This window comes from Oncorhynchus kisutch, linkage group LG27 (genome assembly GCF_002021735.2).
Source record: "Oncorhynchus kisutch isolate 150728-3 linkage group LG27, Okis_V2, whole genome shotgun sequence".
Lineage (NCBI taxonomy): Eukaryota > Metazoa > Chordata > Actinopteri > Salmoniformes > Salmonidae > Oncorhynchus > Oncorhynchus kisutch.
The window spans coordinates 37,995,469-38,015,519 of record NC_034200.2 but is presented as its reverse complement, the minus strand read 5'-3'; the positions used below and the strand labels follow the sequence as shown (position 1 = coordinate 38,015,519).

At 40.4% G+C, this 20,051-nt stretch overlaps 1 protein-coding gene across 1 annotated transcript in view; it reads left to right on the top strand.

Moving 5' to 3' along the window:
• The window catches only part of LOC109872251 (cadherin-7-like), a 102,979-nt gene that overhangs the window by 59,074 nt on the left and 23,854 nt on the right, over positions 1-20,051 (top strand). The window contains exon 8 of the mRNA XM_020463423.2: positions 1,933-2,054. Coding sequence (XP_020319012.2) covers positions 1,933-2,054 — 122 coding nt within the window. The remainder of the gene's footprint in view (positions 1-1,932; positions 2,055-20,051) is intronic.

Below are 20,051 nucleotides of genomic sequence, written 5' to 3'. Positions count from 1 at the left end.
CTGAAATCACAGGGGATAATGTTCAAACTAAACCTACCCATCACTGTTGACTGAAATCACAGGGGATAATGTCCAAACTAAACCTACCCATCACTGTTGACTGAAATCACAGGGGTAATGTCCAAACTAAACCTACCCATCACTGTTGACTGAAATCACAGGGGATAATGTCCAAACTAAACCTACCCATCACTGTTGACTGAAATCACAGGGGTAATGTCCAAACTAAACCTACCCATCACTGTTGACTGAAATCACAGGGGTAATGTCCAAACTAAACAGAACCATCACTGTTGACTGAAATCACAGGGGATAATGTCCAAACTAAACCTACCCATCACTGTTGACTGAAATCACAGGGGTAATGTCCAAACTAAACCTACCCATCACTGTTGACTGAAATCACAGGGGATAATGTAAAACTAAACAGAACCATCACTGTTGACTGAAATCACAGGGGATAATGTCCAAACTAAACAGAACCATCACTGTTGACTGAAATCAGAGGGCATAATGTAAAAATAAACAGACCTATCACTGTTGACTGAAATCACAGGGGATAATGTAAAACTAAACAGACCTATCACTGTTGACTGATATCACAGGGGATAATGTAAAACTAAACAGACCCATTTCTGCTGATCGCACCTGTGACTCTGGCCACATGCTACAGATGTAGAGGATTATTCATATTAAGACATAAGCGATTCCAGATACAGCCAACCCATCTGTTGAGGAAATCTATCTCTCCCCACATTAATTACACCCGTGTCTTTGAGAGACAACCAGATCTCAGGTATATTTTCCTCAGCTCACCACTCGCCACTTATGGTTGAACTGTGGAGATATCTGCAGAGAAACAGTTGAGGGACATACAATAAGTACCCCAACATCAATGATAGGAACATCAATCTCTGAGGTATACCGTTTACTATGACATAGCAGAAAGTGTTGGTTCCTTTCGAGGTTATTATTTAAAGTTCAATAGAACTAGTAATACCAATTCATCTTGATTATGAAGATGCTATACATAGTACATGATCATGCATCACACACAGTATGTGGTCTTTGGGCCATTGGTCATTACACACCGAGTTTGTAGGAAGTTGAAAATGATATAAAAACACGGATCAACTATTCTCGTGAGTCTGTTTTTTTTACAAATCTGTATTTATATCTATGAACGTTCTGCCTTCAGACCACTCTCCGGTGGAGAATTTAGCGTGCCGAGAAACCTTGGCCTGTTGGTTAGCCCAATCCATGATTTATATTAAGATAAAGGTTCAGCTGAAGAGAAGGTAAACAAGACAAAAATTTGCTTGTTAAAAAGCAAACAACATGCGTCGTCTGAGCATGCCGAGTCACTCAGTGAAGACCACAGAGTTGTTGTCGAGCTCCAACCCTTAATAAGAACACTTCCAGACACCCCACAGTCTTCCAGACCTCCTACACAGTCTGTTTTCCTTATGTTTTCTTAAAAGGGATAGTGCACCACATTTGATGTAAATATTGTGTAGCTCCATAAAGTTATTTTAACACACACTAATACAGGTGAAATCAGTTAAAGGAACTCCATGTTGTGGGGCAGAACATGAACATGTCCCAGACAGTGCTGTTGAAGTTACTGTTGACCTTCATTGCAAAACAGTTTATTTTAATACATTATTTGGTGACATATGAATATATATACAACTATATATATATAGTATAGTTTTACTACTAAAAATACTTTTTTAATGTTTCACTATTTACATTTTTATGAAATGCCACGGAGGAGGATGGTCCTCCCCTTCCTCCTCTGAGGAGCCTCCACTGCCAGATACATGCATTTTTTAAATATATATATATTTTTAATTGAATTGACACATGCTTATAGACCAGAGAATTTGGTTGTGCTTATCCTTGACCACTTGTTCCTTTGTTTCCCCCCAGTGGACCCATTGCAAGTGGGAAAGGGTGTAGTTCTGATCACAGTGACGGACATCAATGACAACGCGCCTGTCTTCGCCATCGAGTATGAGACCTACCTTTGTGAGAGTGCCAAACCTGGACAGGTATGTCAACATCTTATGATGCATTCAAAATCTCCTATTGGTAATGGAAGACTGAGGGCCATATACTGTACATTAGAATGGGATGACACAATTGAATGTTCTGATGCAGAGTTCAAAGATGATATGATTTTGGTAGCGCTGTTACATTGAATAAAACAATTATATTGCATATCATTGTTGCAATTAAAACAAATGAATAATTAGCCGTGTTGGGGAGTAGGGAACTAGATGTAGTTAAATTAGTAATTTAAGAACATTTTGCAGTCGCTTGGTGGTAGAACTAAATTCAAACATTGGTAGTGTTTTCAGTAGTTAATTACTTTCTTTGCCATGTAGCGGTGTAGCTAACTACTGGAACTACACACTACTGTTTTACCATGTAGCGGTGTAGCTAACTACTGGAACTACACACTACTGTTTTACCATGTAGCCGTGTAGCTAACTACTGGAACTACACACTACTGTTTTACCATGTAGCGGTGTAGCTAACTACTGGAACTACACACTACTGTTTTACCATGTAGCGGTGTAGCTAACTACTGGAACTACACACTACTGTTTTACCATGTAGCCGTGTAGCTAACTACTGGAACTACACACTACTGTTTTACCATGTATCGGTGTAGCTAACTACTGGAACTACACACTACTGTTATACCATGTAGCAGTGTAGCTAACTACTGAAACTACACACTAATGTTTTATCGTGTAGCGGTGTAGCTAACTGTTGGAACTACACACTACTGTTTTTCGCAAAAAGAAGTAGGCAATTCATTTCCTTTCTTTTTCATCATCAGACCTCCCTAATTCTCACTTGAAACATAGTTTTTGTGTTTAATAGGCTAAATTACACATTCTGTTAACATATGACCCGGAAGTGATCTATTCTTGTAATTTGTAGTTTATGACATTTCAGATTTACATGTGATACTTTTTTAAGTAGTATGGATGTAGTGAACTACATTTTCAAAGTAACTTCAGTTAAGTCAAATATATTTTTCTAAGGGTAGCCTTAGTGTAACTCGACTTTTTCCAGTGTGAAATCATTGGTAGCTTGGTAAACTATATTTTCGGATTAGCTTCACCAGCACTGATAATTAGGCATATATATATATTTGTTTTAAATTTATTTTACCTTTATTTAACTATAGGCAAGTCAGTTAAGAACAAATTCTTATTTTCAATGACGGCCTAGGAACAGTGGGTTAACTGCCTGTTCAGGGGCAGAACAACAGATTTGTACCTTGTCAGCTCGGGGGTTTGAACTCGTGACCTTGAACTCGCAACCTTCCGGTTACTAGTCCAACGCTCTAACCACATTTTGAGGTGGAAAAAGATTTTCTGCACCATAATTGTCTCATAGCCAATTGTATAAAACAACAGCGGTCAGGTGAAGGTAGTTAGAGGCGTCACATGGATCTCCATAGCAGGTGCCTAATCAGGGGATCAAAGCTTTGTGCTGCCATGTGGAAAAGGGTTTTATAGGGGGATGCAAAACAGGACTGTGGGGGGATTGTGGCATGAAATTGGTTTGTGTGAAAACGTGGCGTGGTGTCAAGTACTCGGTGTCAGCTTGCCACGGCAGCCAACCAGCCAAGCTGAGACCACACATTTACTTATGCATCCATTCTCTGTCTCTGTGGATTGGGAGCACAGCTGTGGTGTGTGTGTGTGTGTGTGACATTACACCTTTTTGTGTTGTGAAAATGGCATCATTAAGTCCTCACAACAACAAAAAACAATACCAGTGAATTCTTCACACCACATTGACATACCCCATACCCAATAATCTCTTCAAGCAATCCATTGAAATACAATAGCATCACACACCACTGCCCGCCATAATTATAGTAGGAGATGATAGCCATATTAAATATGTGGTGCTCTCTTAATGAGTGCAATTAAGCCCAATCAGGTTAACAGGGATACACGGCCTGACAGACATGTGTGTACTTTGGTGACCTTTGACATTAGAACGTTGTCTTTTATGTAATGGCTGAGTTCAAGGCCCTCATGCGCTTCCAATGAGGCGATTATCCACATGAATGGATACTTCTCTTCCTCATGGGCCACTGCCTGTAGAGATACAGATGGTATGGCCGAGGAGATAACATGTCCTTTATGATAACTATATATTAAATAGTTAGTATTATATTTATTTAACTAGGCAAGTCAGTTAAGAACAAATTCTTATTTACAATGACGGCCTACCCCAGCCTCCCCTAACCAGAACAATGCTGGGCCAATTGTGCGGCGCCCTATGGGACTCACGATCACGGCCAGTTGTGATACAGTCCGGGATCGAACCAGGGTCTGCAGTGCCACCTCTAGCATTAGAGATGCAGTGCCTTAGACCGTTGCACCACACAGGAATTGGGTAGTTTGAGCCCTGAATGCTGATTTGCTGACAGTTGTGGTATATTACGGGTATGACAAAACAGGTATTTTTACTGCTCTAATTACATTGGTAACCAGTTTATAACAGCAATAATGTACTTGGGGGGGTATATGGCTAATATACCATGGCTAAGGGCTGTGTCCAGGCACTCAGAGTTGAGTCGTGCGTAAGAACAGCTCTTAGCCGTGGTATATTGGCCATATACCACATCTCCTCGTGCCTTATTGCTTAATTATACAGACCTATGTCCAATATATACTGTATATGCACGTTAGACTAATTTAAATGTTTGTCTTGAGTTAGCTTACGTGCCTCACTGCCTGTAGAGACACAGATGGTAAGACAGAGAAGTTATATCGCCTTTATGATAACTCTATATTGTATACTGTAGTTAGTGGTATTCAATCTCATATGGAATAACTCTATATTGTATACTGTAGTTAGTGGTATTCAATCTCATATGGAATAACTCTATATTGTATACTGTAGTTAGTGGTATTCAATCTCATATGGAATAACTCTATATTGTATACTGTAGTTAGTGGTATTCAATCTCATATGGAATAACTCTATATTGTATACTGTAGTTAGTGGTATTCAATCTCATATGGAATAACTCTATATTGTATACTGTAGTTAGTGGTATTCAATCTCATATGGAATAACTCTATATTGTATACTGTAGTTAGTGGTATTCAATCTCATATGGAATAACTCTATATTGTATACTGTAGTTAGTGGTATTCAATCTCATATGGAATAACTCTATATTGTATACTGTAGTTAGTGGTATTCAATCTCATATGGAATAACTCTATATTGTATACTGTAGTTAGTGGTATTCAATCTCATATGGAATAACTCTATATTGTATACTGTAGTTAGTGGTATTCAATCTCATATGGAATAACTCTATATTGTATACTGTAGTTAGTGGTATTCAATCTCATATGGAATAATGATATATTATTGTAATGAACACGATGGGAGACAGAGAGCTGGTTTCAAGCGCAGGGCGCAGCAGGTGTTTTTTTGTAAAGGACCACAGGAGGAGGCAGGTAGCTGGGTCCAGGGGCAGGCAGAAGGTCATACACAGGAGGAGGCAGGTAGCTGGGTCCAGGGGCAGGCAGAAGGTTATACACAGGAGGAGGCAGGGAAAAGGCTGTAACGTTGTCAGGCAAGAGGTTGATAACAGGAAATCCTATTATATAGTTAGTGGTATTAAATCTTATATGGAATAACTATATAGTATATAGGTAATGGTATTAAAACTCATATGGAATAATTATATAGTATATAGTTAATGGTATTAAATGTCATATGGAATAACTATATAGATTGTGGTATTCAATCTCATATGGAATAACTATAAACAATGTTTTATTTAACTAGGCAAGTCAGTTAAGAACAAATTCGTATTTACAAAGACGGCCTACACCGGCCAAACCTGGACGACCCTGGGCCAATTGTGCACCGCCCTATGGGACTCCCGATCACAGCCAGTTTTGTCTGTAGTGACGCCTCAATCACTGAGATGCAGTGCTTAGACCGCTGCGCCACTCGGGAGCCCTATATAGTTAAAGGTATTCGATCTCCTATGGAGTAACTATGTATTATATAGTTAGACATTTTGTCAATTAAGCCATTTTTGTTTGTAACCCAGAGTCAGATTCATTTATGTCTCTCTTTTTAAAGGAAGTTGAAGGTAGTTTCTCGACCGATTTCTAATTAGCGTTAGCTCAATGACTGGAAGTTTATGGGATCAGCTAGCTGATCATGACCAAATCAGTGTGCTAATGCTAGTTGTCAAAATGCTCAAATTATCTCTTTAAAGGTTAGACTGATTTGAGCTCCAAAAATTTTATATACACGTATACTCTAGAGTACCTGAATATTACTCTGGCCTTCAACATGTTTGTGCTGTATAGCCAGCTGCTGTGGTAATTGTAATGCCAATCTTGGAGTTGACATGCCAATCTTGGAGTTGACATGCCAAACTTGGAGTTGACATGCCAAACTTGGAGTTGACATGTCAAACTTGGAGTTGTAGGAGTTGGCTATATAATAAAAACAGATCTGAGACCAGCCTTCCTGGCTGAACACCACCTGTGTACCATCTAGAATTGGGGCCGAGAAGACATTTTAATAACTGTCATCATGCATTATGTAATTTAAAATCCGTCAACAGCGGTAACTTGTGAAAATCATTGTCATCCCGAGGCTGTGCCACTTAAACAATTCAAAGGAGTCCCTGTTTGCCCGCACCGAGACACTGAGCAAAACAACATGAAAAACCCTAGCCTACATACTGTACATACACCTTCTTCCAAATGACTTAAGTGGATTCCTGTACTACTTTGAAAAGAAACTTCAGGACAATGATTTTTTTATTTTTTTTATTTCACCTTTATTTAACCAGGTTGGCTAGTTGAGAACAAGTTCTCATTTGCAACTGCGACCTGGCCAAGATAAAGCATAGCAGTGTGAACAGACAACACAGAGTTACACATGGAGTAAACAATTAACAAGTCAATAACACAGTAGAAAAAAAGAGAGTCTATATACATTGTGTGCAAAAGGCATGAGGAGGTAGGCGAATAATTACAATTTTGCAGATTAACACTGGAGTGATAAATGATCAGATGGTCTTGTGCAGGTAGAGATATTGGTGTGCAAAAGAGCAGAAAAGTGAATAAATATAAATGGTATGGGGATGAGGTAGGTAAATTGGGTGGGCTATTTACCGATAGACTATGTACAGCTGCAGCGATCAGTTAGCTGCTCAGATAGCAGATGTTTGAAGTTGGTGAGGGAGATAAAAGTCTCCAACTTCAGCGATTTTTGCAATTCGTTCCAGTCACAGGAAGCAGAGAACTGAAACGAAAGGCGGCCAAATGAGGTGTTGGCTTTAGGGATGATCAGTGAGATACACCTGCTGGAGCGCGTGAGATCAAATCAAATCAAATCAAATTTATTTATATAGCCCTTCGTACATCAGCTGATATCTCAAAGTGCTGTACAGAAACCCAGCCTAAAACCCCAAACAGCAAGCAATGCAGGTGTAGAAGCACGGTGGCTAGGAAAAACTCCCTAGAAAGGCCAATACCTAGGAAGAAACCTAGAGAGGAACCAGGCTATGTGGGGTGGCCAGTCCTCTTCTGGCTGTGCCGGGTGGAGATTATAACAGAACATGGCCAAGATGTTCAATGTTCATAAATGACCAGCATGGTCGAATAATAATAAGGCAGAACAGTTGAAACTAGAGCAGCAGCACAGTCAGGTGGAAGTTGAAACTGGAGCAGCAGCATGGCCAGGTAGACTGGGGACAGCAAGGAGTCATCATGTCAGGTAGTCCTGGGGCATGGTCCTAGGGCTCAGGTCAGTTGAAACTGGAACAGCAGCATGGCCAGGTGGACTGGGGACAGCAAGGAGTCATCATGTCAGGTAGTCCTGGGGCATGGTCCTAGGGCTCAGGTCCTCCGAGAGAGAGAAAGAAAGAGAGAAGGAGAGAATTAGAGAACGCACACTTAGATTCACACAGGACACCGAATAGGACAGGAGAAGTACTCCAGATATAACAAACTGACCCCAGCCCCCCGACACATAAACTACTGCAGCATAAATACTGGAGGCTGAGACAGGAGGGGTCAGGAGACACTGTGGCCCCATCCGAGGACACCCCCGGACAGGGCCAAACAGGAAGGATATAACCCCACCCACTTTGCCAAAGCACAGCCCCCACACCACTAGAGGGATATCTTCAACCACCAACTTACCATCCTGAGACAAGGCTGAGTATAGCCCACAAAGATCTCCGCCACGGCACAACCCAAGGGGGGGGGCGCCAACCCAGACAGGATGACCACAACAGTGAATCAACCCACTCAGGTGACGCACCCCCTCCAGGGACGGCATGAGAGAGCCCCAGCAAGCCAGTGACTCAGCCCCTGTAATAGGGTTAGAGGCAGAGAATCCCAGTGGAAAGAGGGGAACCGGCCAGGCAGAGACAGCAAGGGCGGTTCGTTGCTCCAGAGCCTTTCCGTTCACCTTCCCACTCCTGGGCCAGACTACACTCAATCATATGACCCACTGAAGAGATGAGTCTTCAGTAAAGACTTAAAGGTTGAGACCGAGTTTGCGTCTCTGACATGGGTAGGCAGACCGTTCCATAAAAATGGAGCTCTATAGGAGAAAGCCCTGCCTCCAGCTGTTTGCTTAGAAATTCTAGGGACAATTAGGAGGCCTGCGTCTTGTGACCGTAGCGTACGTATAGGTATGTACGGCAGGACCAAATCAGAGAGATAGGTAGGAGCAAGCCCATGTAATGCTTTGTAGGTTTGTAGATAAGGCGGAGCTTTACCTAGCATGGACTTGTAGATGACCTGGAGCCAGTGGGCCAATATGTAGCGAGGGCCAGCTGACTAGAGCATACAGGTCACAGTGGTGGGTGGTATAAGGTGCTTTAGTAACAAAACAATGATTTTGATGCTGCTGGGATCTCAATAGACCATCATCAGATAAGGAGTAGCAAAGAATATCAAAACTGTAACTTACGCATATGACATAAAAGTCAACTTCTTTGGTTTTGCATTGGCGAGATGTATGTTCACCATGGTTAAATCATGTTTAAATCCGAGCTCCAACAGTGCATTAGTATCTGACACAACAAAGTATCACAACAATACACACAAATCTGACTCCAACCTAAGTGTATGTAAACTTCCGACTTCAACTGTATATAATATTTACAAAACCAACGTCAACAGTGCCTTAGACTCCTGTGAGTTCGGCATTCACTGCCAATACCTGATTGTAATTGGATGACAAGGCCAATCCTGTAAAAACAAACAACTTGATTGTGTCCCTGATTGACTAAGAAGCCACAAAGAGGGCTTGAAGACAGTTTGTGTGTGTGTGTGTGTGTGTGTGTGTGTGTGTGTGTGTGTGTGTGTGTGTGTGTGTGTGTGTGTGTGTGTGTGTGTGTGTGTGTGTGTGTGTGTGTGTGTGAGTGAGTGAGTGAGTGAGTGAGTGAGTGAGTGAGTGAGTGAGTGAGTGAGTGAGTGAGTGAGTGAGTGAGAGAATATTGTTTGCATTCTTCTGTCTCTCCCTCAGGACTCCTGTGTGACGAGAACCCGACCTCACTAATGCTCCTGTGGAAGCAAGTCTGTGACCAAGGGATTGCTCCCGTTACCCTTGTGTGAAAGAGAGTAGCATTCATTATCAATGATAACATGAAGACATCTCAAACAGCTACCATTAAGGCCTTAGAAACAACATACTGGGCACAGTGTACCTACCGGCCCTTTGAGAGAGACAGCGGAAGACTGAGCATAATTGGAAATCAAATCAAAACTTCTGAGACCGTGAGGGTTGTTGAAGTGGTCACAATCACAAACAAAATAGTCAATAGATTGTTGAGAAATTAGTGTTCTTATTTTTAAGTTCTTTGAGGTTTCTTATTGATTGGGTAGTCCTGGTTGTCCTGGTTGTAGCCTGGACGCTCAGCTGGGGGAGTGTGGGGGACGCTAAGAAGGGGTTTGTGGTGTACTTCAATCTGTCAACAGGAAACTGTATTGTAGGACAGGGGTCTAAGCTGGAAGGGTATTACAATCAAGCAGGCATGTTTTGTTGTTACAAATGGTAATGACCGGTTGCAATGATCAGCGGTAGGGGAGACTAGGGCTGGTTGTCACCTGTTTGACTTTTTCCGATATTAGAAGAAAATAGCAATTACTAAGAACCGAGAGCAAAATAAAAATCTGCACACTGGTACCTACTCCCAAGTACCTCGTTTTATCAAGCATATGGCATTTAATCAAAATAAGAATGTGTTCTTAAACTGACTTGCCTAGTTAAATCAAATTGAAAAATACAAATAAAATAACATATGCCCCAACACCATGTTCCTAATGAAACTTGGGAAGCCTACAAGTTTGTACATAGAATTTTTGTTCCATATTACAATTTACTCCAGAACCTGGGACAAATGTTTTTTTTTAACAAATTTGAGCATAACACCTCTCAATACAAGTACCATAACCATAACAGGAAAAATAGTCATATTAGTCTCTTTCTTAGTTATTGCATCATATCCCCGAGAATACCTTGTTCCCAATGCTTTCTTATTAAAAAAATACACCCGGAGGAACAAATGATTTAGATATGAAAACAAAAGAGCATTGTACGTTTTTGTAAATCACGTTTTGTATGTCATCTGTTATGACTTAATTACCTTTCAGTATAATTATAATAACGTTTCAATCATTTTGTGCTAAAGACACATTTTTATGTCGTAAAAGCCCTTATCACTGTGACAGCAAAGAGTAAACATAAATGGTTGTTTGTCCTGTGGTCAGTTTTCCCTTCGTGTCATTTGTGTGCCAGTTTCAGTCTCTTTGGAGCCTTAAATTACTGTTTATCAATATACACTATGGAAAGGTAGTCGCTAATCGTTTATGTAAAAGCTTGCATGTCTGCTGTATGGTTTGAATGAGATGATAAGAGACTACAAGAACCACAAACCCTTAGATTTAGGTTTGTGGTTTGGGAGGTGTGTCTCTTTCTGTCCGATAGGGTATTTTCAGTAAATTAAGGATACCTTTCCCACCATCGGTCCACACACCTAGATATTTCAATTTAGATAGAAATAATTATAATCTGCAATGGCATTCTTAAAGTTCATTTGTAAAGCAATAACATCTTGCCATCACTGTCATATTTTTTAAGTGTTCATTGTGCGGCGCGTCGTCCAGGTTTGGTCGGGGTAGGCCGTCAGTGTAAATAATCATTTGTTCTTTTAACTGATTTGCCTAGTTAAATAAAGGTCAACTAAAACGTTTGCCTTTTGAAGGAGAGTCAATACAAGGGATTACCAATAGCTGTTCCTAGTTGTTCATTGTTAATGGCACTATCCTTACATGACCCATGCTCCTCCCTGGAGGTTTTCCTTACAAAAGCAAAGCAATAATGAACAAGCCAAATGTATTAATTTCCTAAACCCCAAAAGGTTTCCACTTCAGCCGTTGCAATGGAAAACAGATGGCGGGTGTGTAAGCGGGTATATAAGCGTCAGTCCCTAAGTCCCATCGGCATCCCACACCTGCAATGGGGTTATTCGTGTAGTTTGTCTCGCTCTGCCTTCTGTTTTCTATCTCAGGGTGCCTGCTCTATTGTTTAGGTGCCCTTGATTCGGCCATTTTTCCAACTGTCATCCCATTATTGGTTATGATGTGTCGTCCAGAGCTGATTTTGACTGCCAGGTGTTTTTCACACAATGGCAGACGATGAAGAAGAAGAATAATACTAAATCCCATACAGAGTACCATTGTTATATGTCGGTCCAGCACTTGTCAAAGTTATTATTTGAATGTATGTCTTTTTCCATAATGGCTGCTGCCTTCCTAAATGGCTGGTATAGGATTTGAATAGTAACTGGCTGGCTAACAAGTAGACCCACTGTAGCGTGACGGGTCTGAGGTGTCGTCTCTGCCCAGCCTTTCGTACACGTGTAGCATTTCTAGCTGACTGCATGTTCTCTAGGGGGGCTTCCATGGAGCGACGGATAATAGTGTTAACAAGGCTACAGTTTGTTATCACAGATAACCGATATAATAATACACCTACAATATACACTACACGATCAAAAGTATATGGACACTGGTTCTGGGAAGTATATACACTACACAATTCAAAAGTATATGGACACTGGTTCTGGGAAGTATATACACTACACAATCAAAAGTATATGGACACTGGTTCTGGGAAGTATATACACTACACGATTCAAAGGTATATGGACACTGGTTCTGGGAAGTATATACACTACATGATCAAAAGTATATGGACACTGGTTCTGGGAAGTATATACACTACACGATTCAAAAGTATATGGACACGGGTTCTGGGAAGGTGTCCGCTAGGTGTTGAACATTGCTGCGGAGATTTGCTTCCATTCAGCCACAAGAGCATTAGTGAGGTCGAGGCACTGATGTTGGGCGATTAGGCCTGGCTCGCAGTCGGTGTTCGATGGGGTTGAAGTCAGGGCTCTGTTCAGGCCAGTCAAGTTCTTCCACACCGATCTCGACATGCATTTCTGAATGGACCTCGCTTTGTGCACGGGGTTATTGCCATGCTGGAACAGGAAAGGGCCTTCCCCCGATTCTAGACTCACAATTCTAGAATGACATTCCAGAATCGTCTAGAATGTCATTGTATGCTGTAGCGTTAAGACCGTTATTCCTACTCCACCAAACTTTACAGTTGGAACTATGCATTGGGGCATGTAGTGTTCTCCTGGCACCGCTAAGCCGACATTCGTCCTTCGGACTGCCAGATAGTGAAGCGTGATTCATCCATCCAGAGAATGTGTTTCCACTGAGTCCAGTGGCTTGTGTGCGGCTGCTTGGCCATGGAAACCATGGAAACCCATTACATGAAGCTCCAGACTAACAGTTCTTGTGCTGACGTTGATTCCAGCGGCAGTTTGGAACTCAGTAGTGAATGTTGCAACCGAGGAAAGACGATTTCTACGCGCTACGTGCTTCAGTACTCGGTGGTCCCGTTCTGGGAGCTTGTGTGACCTACCACTTTGCGGCTGAGACGTTGTTTCTCCTAGATGTTGAACGGTGCAGATCTAGCAGGGCAGAAATTTCAATAACTGACTTTTTGGAAAGGTGGCATCCTATGATGGTGCCACGTTAAAAGTCACTGAGCTCTTCAGTAAGGCCATTCTGCTGCCAATGTTTGTCTATCGAGATTGCATGACTGTCTGCACAATGTTATACACTTATCAGCAACGGGTGTGGCTGAAGTAGCCAAATCCATTAATTTTGAAGTGGAGTCCACATACTTTTGTGTGTGTATATATATATATATATATATATATATATATATATATAGTGTACCTATAATATAACTATAATATACCTATAGTACCATTAACCATGGGCACTTTTCAGTCAAGGGCCCTTTTTGGGGAAATAGCATGATCTTGAAAGGGTGAACAATACAGTATATATATGGGTAAAGCATGCTATCTTCCAAGTGTATGTTATATGATCTATAATTTACATATCTATCTCGCTGTCGGCTACTTGACCCATGACACCGTTTTTGAACCCTGTCCTCATAGCAATATACTGAAAACAAATATAAACGCAACATGTTGGTCTCAAAGCAGAAAATGAATCATAAATAAATCAAACAGAAAATTAAAACAAATAGAAAAGACATAAATAACACTTATATAAAATAAACTGTTTATTTATACATTATTAATTTGATGATCCTAAAAAAGCGCCATAAACCTCTCAAAGTCCTGTGCCAAATATTCACTCACTGTTAAGTGAGACGGGACAACACATATTGAGCTACCTAAACAAATAAGACACTAAATCCATCCAGATAATCACGTGGGTTTAAACTTTAAATCCTAGCACGGACATGGTAGCATATTTAGGTATTTATGTCAATTTATCACAAAAAAAATACAGTTGTTGTTGCTTTACTCACTCCCACCGTGCATCCCAAATTGAATCATATTCATTATATAGGGCTCTGGTCAAAAGTAGTGCACTATGTAGGGAATAGGGTGACATAGGGCTCTGGTCTATAGTAGTGTACTCTATAGGGAATTGGGTGCCATAGGGCTCTGGTCAAAAGTAGTGCACTATAGAGGGAATTGGGTGCCATAGGGCTCTGGTCAAAAGTAGTGCACTATGTAGGGAATTGGGTGCCATAGGGCTCTGGTCAAAAGTAGTGCACTATGTAGGGAAGAGGGTCCCATTTGGGACAGAAACCCTGTTGGCATGGTGGTGCATTTCCAGTTTCCAGGAGATTTTCTCATATTGACGTTTTGTGCTGACTTTCTCTTCACGAGGGCAGGGCTCGGCACGGCCGGTGTTTTACCCAGCCAAAGCTAGGGGGATTAGGCAACCGCAGAGCATCGGGCCGGGGGGGAATCTTCTTATAGCGCCACCTGATGAGGCCTACACTGATAATCATCTTTTAAACACAGCACTTTTAAATGTTGTTTTTTTTCTTCATGTGTGTCATAAATCGTAAGCCAGCCCGGGAATGGCTTTTCCACTTTAATGCTTAAATTGTCCGAGGCAAACATTGTGTGTACTGATTTCTGTGTGTGTGTGTGTGTGTGTGTGTGTGTGTGTGTGTGTGTGTGTGTGTGTGTGTGTGTGTGTGTGTGTGTGTGTGTGTGTGTGTGTGTGTGTGTGTGTGTGTGTGTGTGTGTGTGTGTGTGTGTGTGTGTGTGTGTGTGTGTGTGTCTTCTTTGTGTGCAAGTATTAGTTATTTGGCTTAAACCTTTTCCATTTGGTTTGGAAGTGATATGATGGTGTTTATGAGATCATTTCAAGGTGATATAATAATAGAATTCACACTTCTATGTATTTTAATCTATTTCAAATCAAATGTTATTTGTCACATGCTTCATAAACAGCAGGTGTAGACTAGCAGTGAAATGCTTACTTCCAGGCCCTTCCCAACAATGCAGAGTAAAAAAAATGTTTGTGATTATAGAAAAACAATAACACCAAGGAATATATATACACAATTAGTAATGCTAACTTGGTTATATACACAGGATACCAGTACCAAGTCGAAGTGCAGGGGTACGAGGTAAATGAGATTAGATACAGTGCCGAAAGTATTCGCCTTTTAACATGTTTGTTTTGTTACAGCCTGAATTTAAAATGGAATACATTTAGATTTTTTTCTGCCACTGCCTACACATAATACCTTATAATGTAAAAGTGGAATTATGTTTTTGGACATTTTTATAACTTAATAAAAAGCTGCAAATGTTTAGGCAAGCCTAAATAAGTTCAGGAGTAAAATATTTGCTCAACATGTCACATAATAAGTTGCATGGACTCACCTGTGTGAACGACTTCCTCATCTCTGTACCCCCACACATATAATTATCTGTAAGGTCCCTCAGTCAAGCAGTGAATTTCAAACACAGATTCAACCACAAAGACCAGGGAGGTCTTCCAATGCCTCGCAAAGAAGTGCACCTATTGGTAGATGGGTAAAAAAAATATCCCTTTGAACATGGTGAAGTTAATAATTACACTTTGGCCAGTGTATCAACTTGGCGCTCCCGAGTGGTGCTGCGGTCTAAGGCACTGTATCTCAGTACTAGAGGTGTCAATACAGACCCATGTCCAATTCCAGGCTGTATCACAACCAGCTGTGATCATCGGGGCCCATAGGGCAATGTTCAATTGGCTCAGTGTTGTCCGGGTTAGGGTTTGGCCGGGGTAGGCCGTCATTGTAAAATAAGAATTTGTTCTTAACTGACTTGTTAAATAAAGGTTAAATAAAATTAAAATAACAAAAATCAATACACCCAGTCACTACAAAGATACAGGCGTCATTTCTTAATTTAGTAGCCGGAGAGGAAGGAAATTGCTCAGGGATTTCACAATGAGGCCAATGGTGACTTTAAAACAGTTACAGAGTTTAATGGTTGTGACAGGCAAAACCTGAAGATGGATCAACAACATTATAGTAACTACACAATACAAACTCAACTGACCGTGAAAAGGAGGGAGTCCGTATAGAACATGTATCCTGTTTGCAACAAAGCACTAAAGTAATACTGCAAAAAATAAAACATCAGGGCCAAATCGTGGACAAAGTGACAAAAAGGAAGCCTGTACAGAATTTTAAAAATCCAATACAACACATTACTGAGTACTACTCTCCATATTTTCAAGCATAGTGGTGGCTGTATCATGTTATAGGTATGCTTGTAATCATTAAGGACTGGAGAGTTTTTCAGGATAAAAAAAAATGTATAGATTGGAGCTAAGCACATGCAAAATCCTAGAGAAAAACCTGGTTCAATCTGCTTTCCACCAGACACTGGGAGATGAATTCACCTTTCAGCAGGACAATAACCTAAAACACAAGGCCATATCTACACTGGAGTTGCTTACCAAGAAGATGGTGAATGTTCCTGAGTGGCTGAGTTACAGTTTTGACTTTAAAATATTTGAAAATCTATGGCAAGACCTGAAAATGATTGTCAAGGATCAACAACCATTTAGTCAGAGCTTGAATCATTTTGAAAAGAATAATGGGCAAATGTTGCACAATCCAGGTGTGGAAATTTCCAAGAAACTTACCCTGAAAGATTAAGTTGTAGTCACTGCCAAAAGTGCTTCTAGAAAGTATTAACTCAGGGGTGTTAATACTAATGTAAAGGAGATATTTCTATATTTCATATTAAATACATTTGCAAACATTTCTAAAAACATGTTTTCACTTTGTCATTATGGGGTATTGTGTGTAGATGGGTGAGGAAGAAAAATATTATTGAATCCATTTTGAATTCAGGCTGTAAACACAACAAAATGTGAAATAAGTCAATGGGTGTGATTACTTTCGGTAGGCACTGTATGTACAGTGCCTTGGGAAAGTATTCGGCCCCCTTGAACTTTGCGACCTTTTGCCACATTTCAGGCTTCAAACATAAAGATATAAAACTGTATTGGATCATTCAGAGATCCTCACTGAACTTCTGGAGAGAGTTTGCTGCACTGGGGCTGAATAATTTTGCACGCCCAATTTTTCAGTTTTTGATTTGTTAAAAAAGTTTGAAATATCCAATAAATGTCGTTCCACTTCATGATTGTGTCCCACTTGTTGTTGATTCTTCACAAAAAAAATACAGTTTTATATCTTTATGTTTGAAGCCTGAAATGTGGCAAAAGGTCGCAAAGTTCAAGGGGGCCGAATACTTTCGCAAGGCACTGTACATATAGGTAGGGATAAAGTGACCAGGCAACAGGATAGATAATAGACAGTAGCATCAGCGTATGTGATGAGTCAAAAGAGCTAGTGCAAAGAGAGTAAATGCATATTGTTAAATAGTTAACCAATCACTATGGACTAACTATTTAGCAATCTTATGGCTTGGGGGTAGAAGCTGTCCTGTTGGTTCCAGACATGGTGCAATAACTTGGGTGGTTGGAGTCTTTGCCAAATTTTGGGGCCTTCCTCTTTTTGTTGTTCTGCAGCAGACCTAGCTTGCAATACACACACATTTATCAAGTCATATCATATAAGTATAATACCAGGTTCTACTAACAATACTCTATATCAACCTAATGAAAAACATACCAATGTAACATTATTGTTATTTTTATGGGTATTGTTGAAAGGGTCATCATTATTGGTAAGAGGCTAATCCTGACCACACGCACGAGGGTTCAATGGGGATTTTGTAGGTGGTGTAACGGTCTTCTAAATTAGTCCCAGCCCGTATATATTGAGTGTGGTACTGCCTTTCCCCTCGATGTATCACTAATATCACCATCCATATTGTCATGTCAGATGTTATAGCTGGTGTTTTACAGTATATGGCTCTATCTCTTGGTGTGGCCTATTGTCATCTCTGAAAATGTCGTCTGTGCGTTTTTATTATAAATGTTGATTTGGCTCTTCTTTTTTCACTCAGTGGTCCAGTATAGAGTTCATATTATACCCTTTGGGGGTCATGGTGGAGAAAGAAAACAGCCAGGCTAATCCTCAGATAGGCTCCGCAAATCCACCAAGAGTCAGGAGTAGCTTAACATTTGATTTGTGGTTTATCAAGTCAGCCATATCATCCATGGTTCTGAAAAAGGGAGTAAATATTCTGTAAATAAATGGGGTTATCGCAATAATATATTCAAACAACAAAGAAAATCATTGTATTTCATTGTATTTCATTGTATTTCATTGTATTTCATGCACAGATTGAAGTAGAATTCAATTAACTCTGATCAATCCATGATAAAGACATGCACTCGAATCTGCAGGAGAGATCCAGAGGAACAAATTAATGAATAGAGGTAATTAATAAAAGCATTTGAGAGAACACATTATTATTATTATTTTTGGGTATTTTACCCTTTTTCTTCTCTCCCCGATTTCAATGTTGTCTCATCGCTGCAGCTCCCCAACGGGCTTGGGAGAGGTGAAGGTCGAGTCATGCGTCCTCCGAAACATGACCCGCCAAACTGCGCTTCTTAAAACTTCTTAGGGCTGCAATCCTGTTAACGGGATGATATGACAACAGCCAGTGAAAGTACAGGACGCCATACTCAAAACAACAGAAATCCCATAATTAAAATTCCTCAAACATACATGTATCTTATACCGTTTTAAAGGTAATCTTGTTGTTAATCCCACCACAGTGTTCGATTTCAAATAGGCTTTACAGCAAAAGCACCACAAACGATTATGTTAGGTCACCACCAAGCCACAGAAAAACACAGCCATTTTTCCAGCCAAAGAGAGGAGTCACAAAAATCACAAATAAAGATAAAATTAATCACTAACCTTTGATGATCTTCTTCATATTTCTATAAAAAAAATCTGAGTTTACATTGGCGCATTACGTTCACTAGTTCCAAAAACATCCAGTGATTTTGTATAGCCACATCGAATCAACAGAAATACTCATCATAAATGCAGATGATAATACAAGTTAGACACATGGAATTATATATATACCTCTCCTTAATGCAACCGCTGTGTCAGATTTCAAAAAAACTTTACGGAAAAAGCAAACCATGCAATAATCTGAGACGGCGCTCAGAAAACAAATACAATTTTCCGCCATGTTGGAGTCAAACAGATATCAAATATTACGTTATAAATATTCCATTACCTTTGATGATCTTCATCAAAATGCACTCCCAGGAATCTCTGTTCCACAATAAATGCTTGATTTGTTCAATAATGTCCATTATTTATGTCCAAGTAGCTACTTTTGTTAGCGCGTTAGGTATACAAATCCAAACGCTCGTACATAACTTCGGACAAAAACTTCAAAAAGCTATAGTACAGGTCTTAGAAACATTTCAAACTAAGTATAGAATCAATCTTTAGGGTGTTGTTATCATAAATCTTCAATAAAGTTCCAACTGGAGAATTCCTTTGTGTCTAGAGAAGCAATGGAACGCAGGTCGATATGTGAATTGCGTGTGACCAGGAAATGTCTCTCTGCCAGTAACCTGACTCATTCCCCTCTCATTCAGCCTCACAATACAATAGACGCCTCATTCAAGTCTCTAAAGAACGTTGACATCTAGTGGAAGCCCTAGGAAGTGCAACTTCATCCATATCCCACTGTAAATTCAATTGGGCCTGGGTTGAAAATCGACCAACCTCAGATTTCTCACTTCCTGTTTGGATTTCTTCTCAGGTTTTTGCCTGCCATATGAGTTCTGTTATATTCACAGACATCATTCAAACAGTTTTAGAAACTTCAGAGTGTTTTCTATCCAATTCTAATAATAATATGCATATATTAGCAACTGGGAATGAGGAGCAGGCCGTTTACTCTGGGCACCTCTGGTCACCTTTCATCCAATCTACTCAATACTGCCCCTGCAGCCATAAGAAGTTAACTTTTTAACACGGAAGTCAGTTGCATCAATGTGTCGGAAGAAACACTGTTCAACTGACAACAGAGGTCAGCCTGCAGGCGTCCGGCCCACCACTAGGAGTCACTAGAGCATGATGAGCCAGGTATAGCTTCCCCAGTCAAACCCTCCCATAACCTGGACGGCACTTAGCCAATTGTGTGC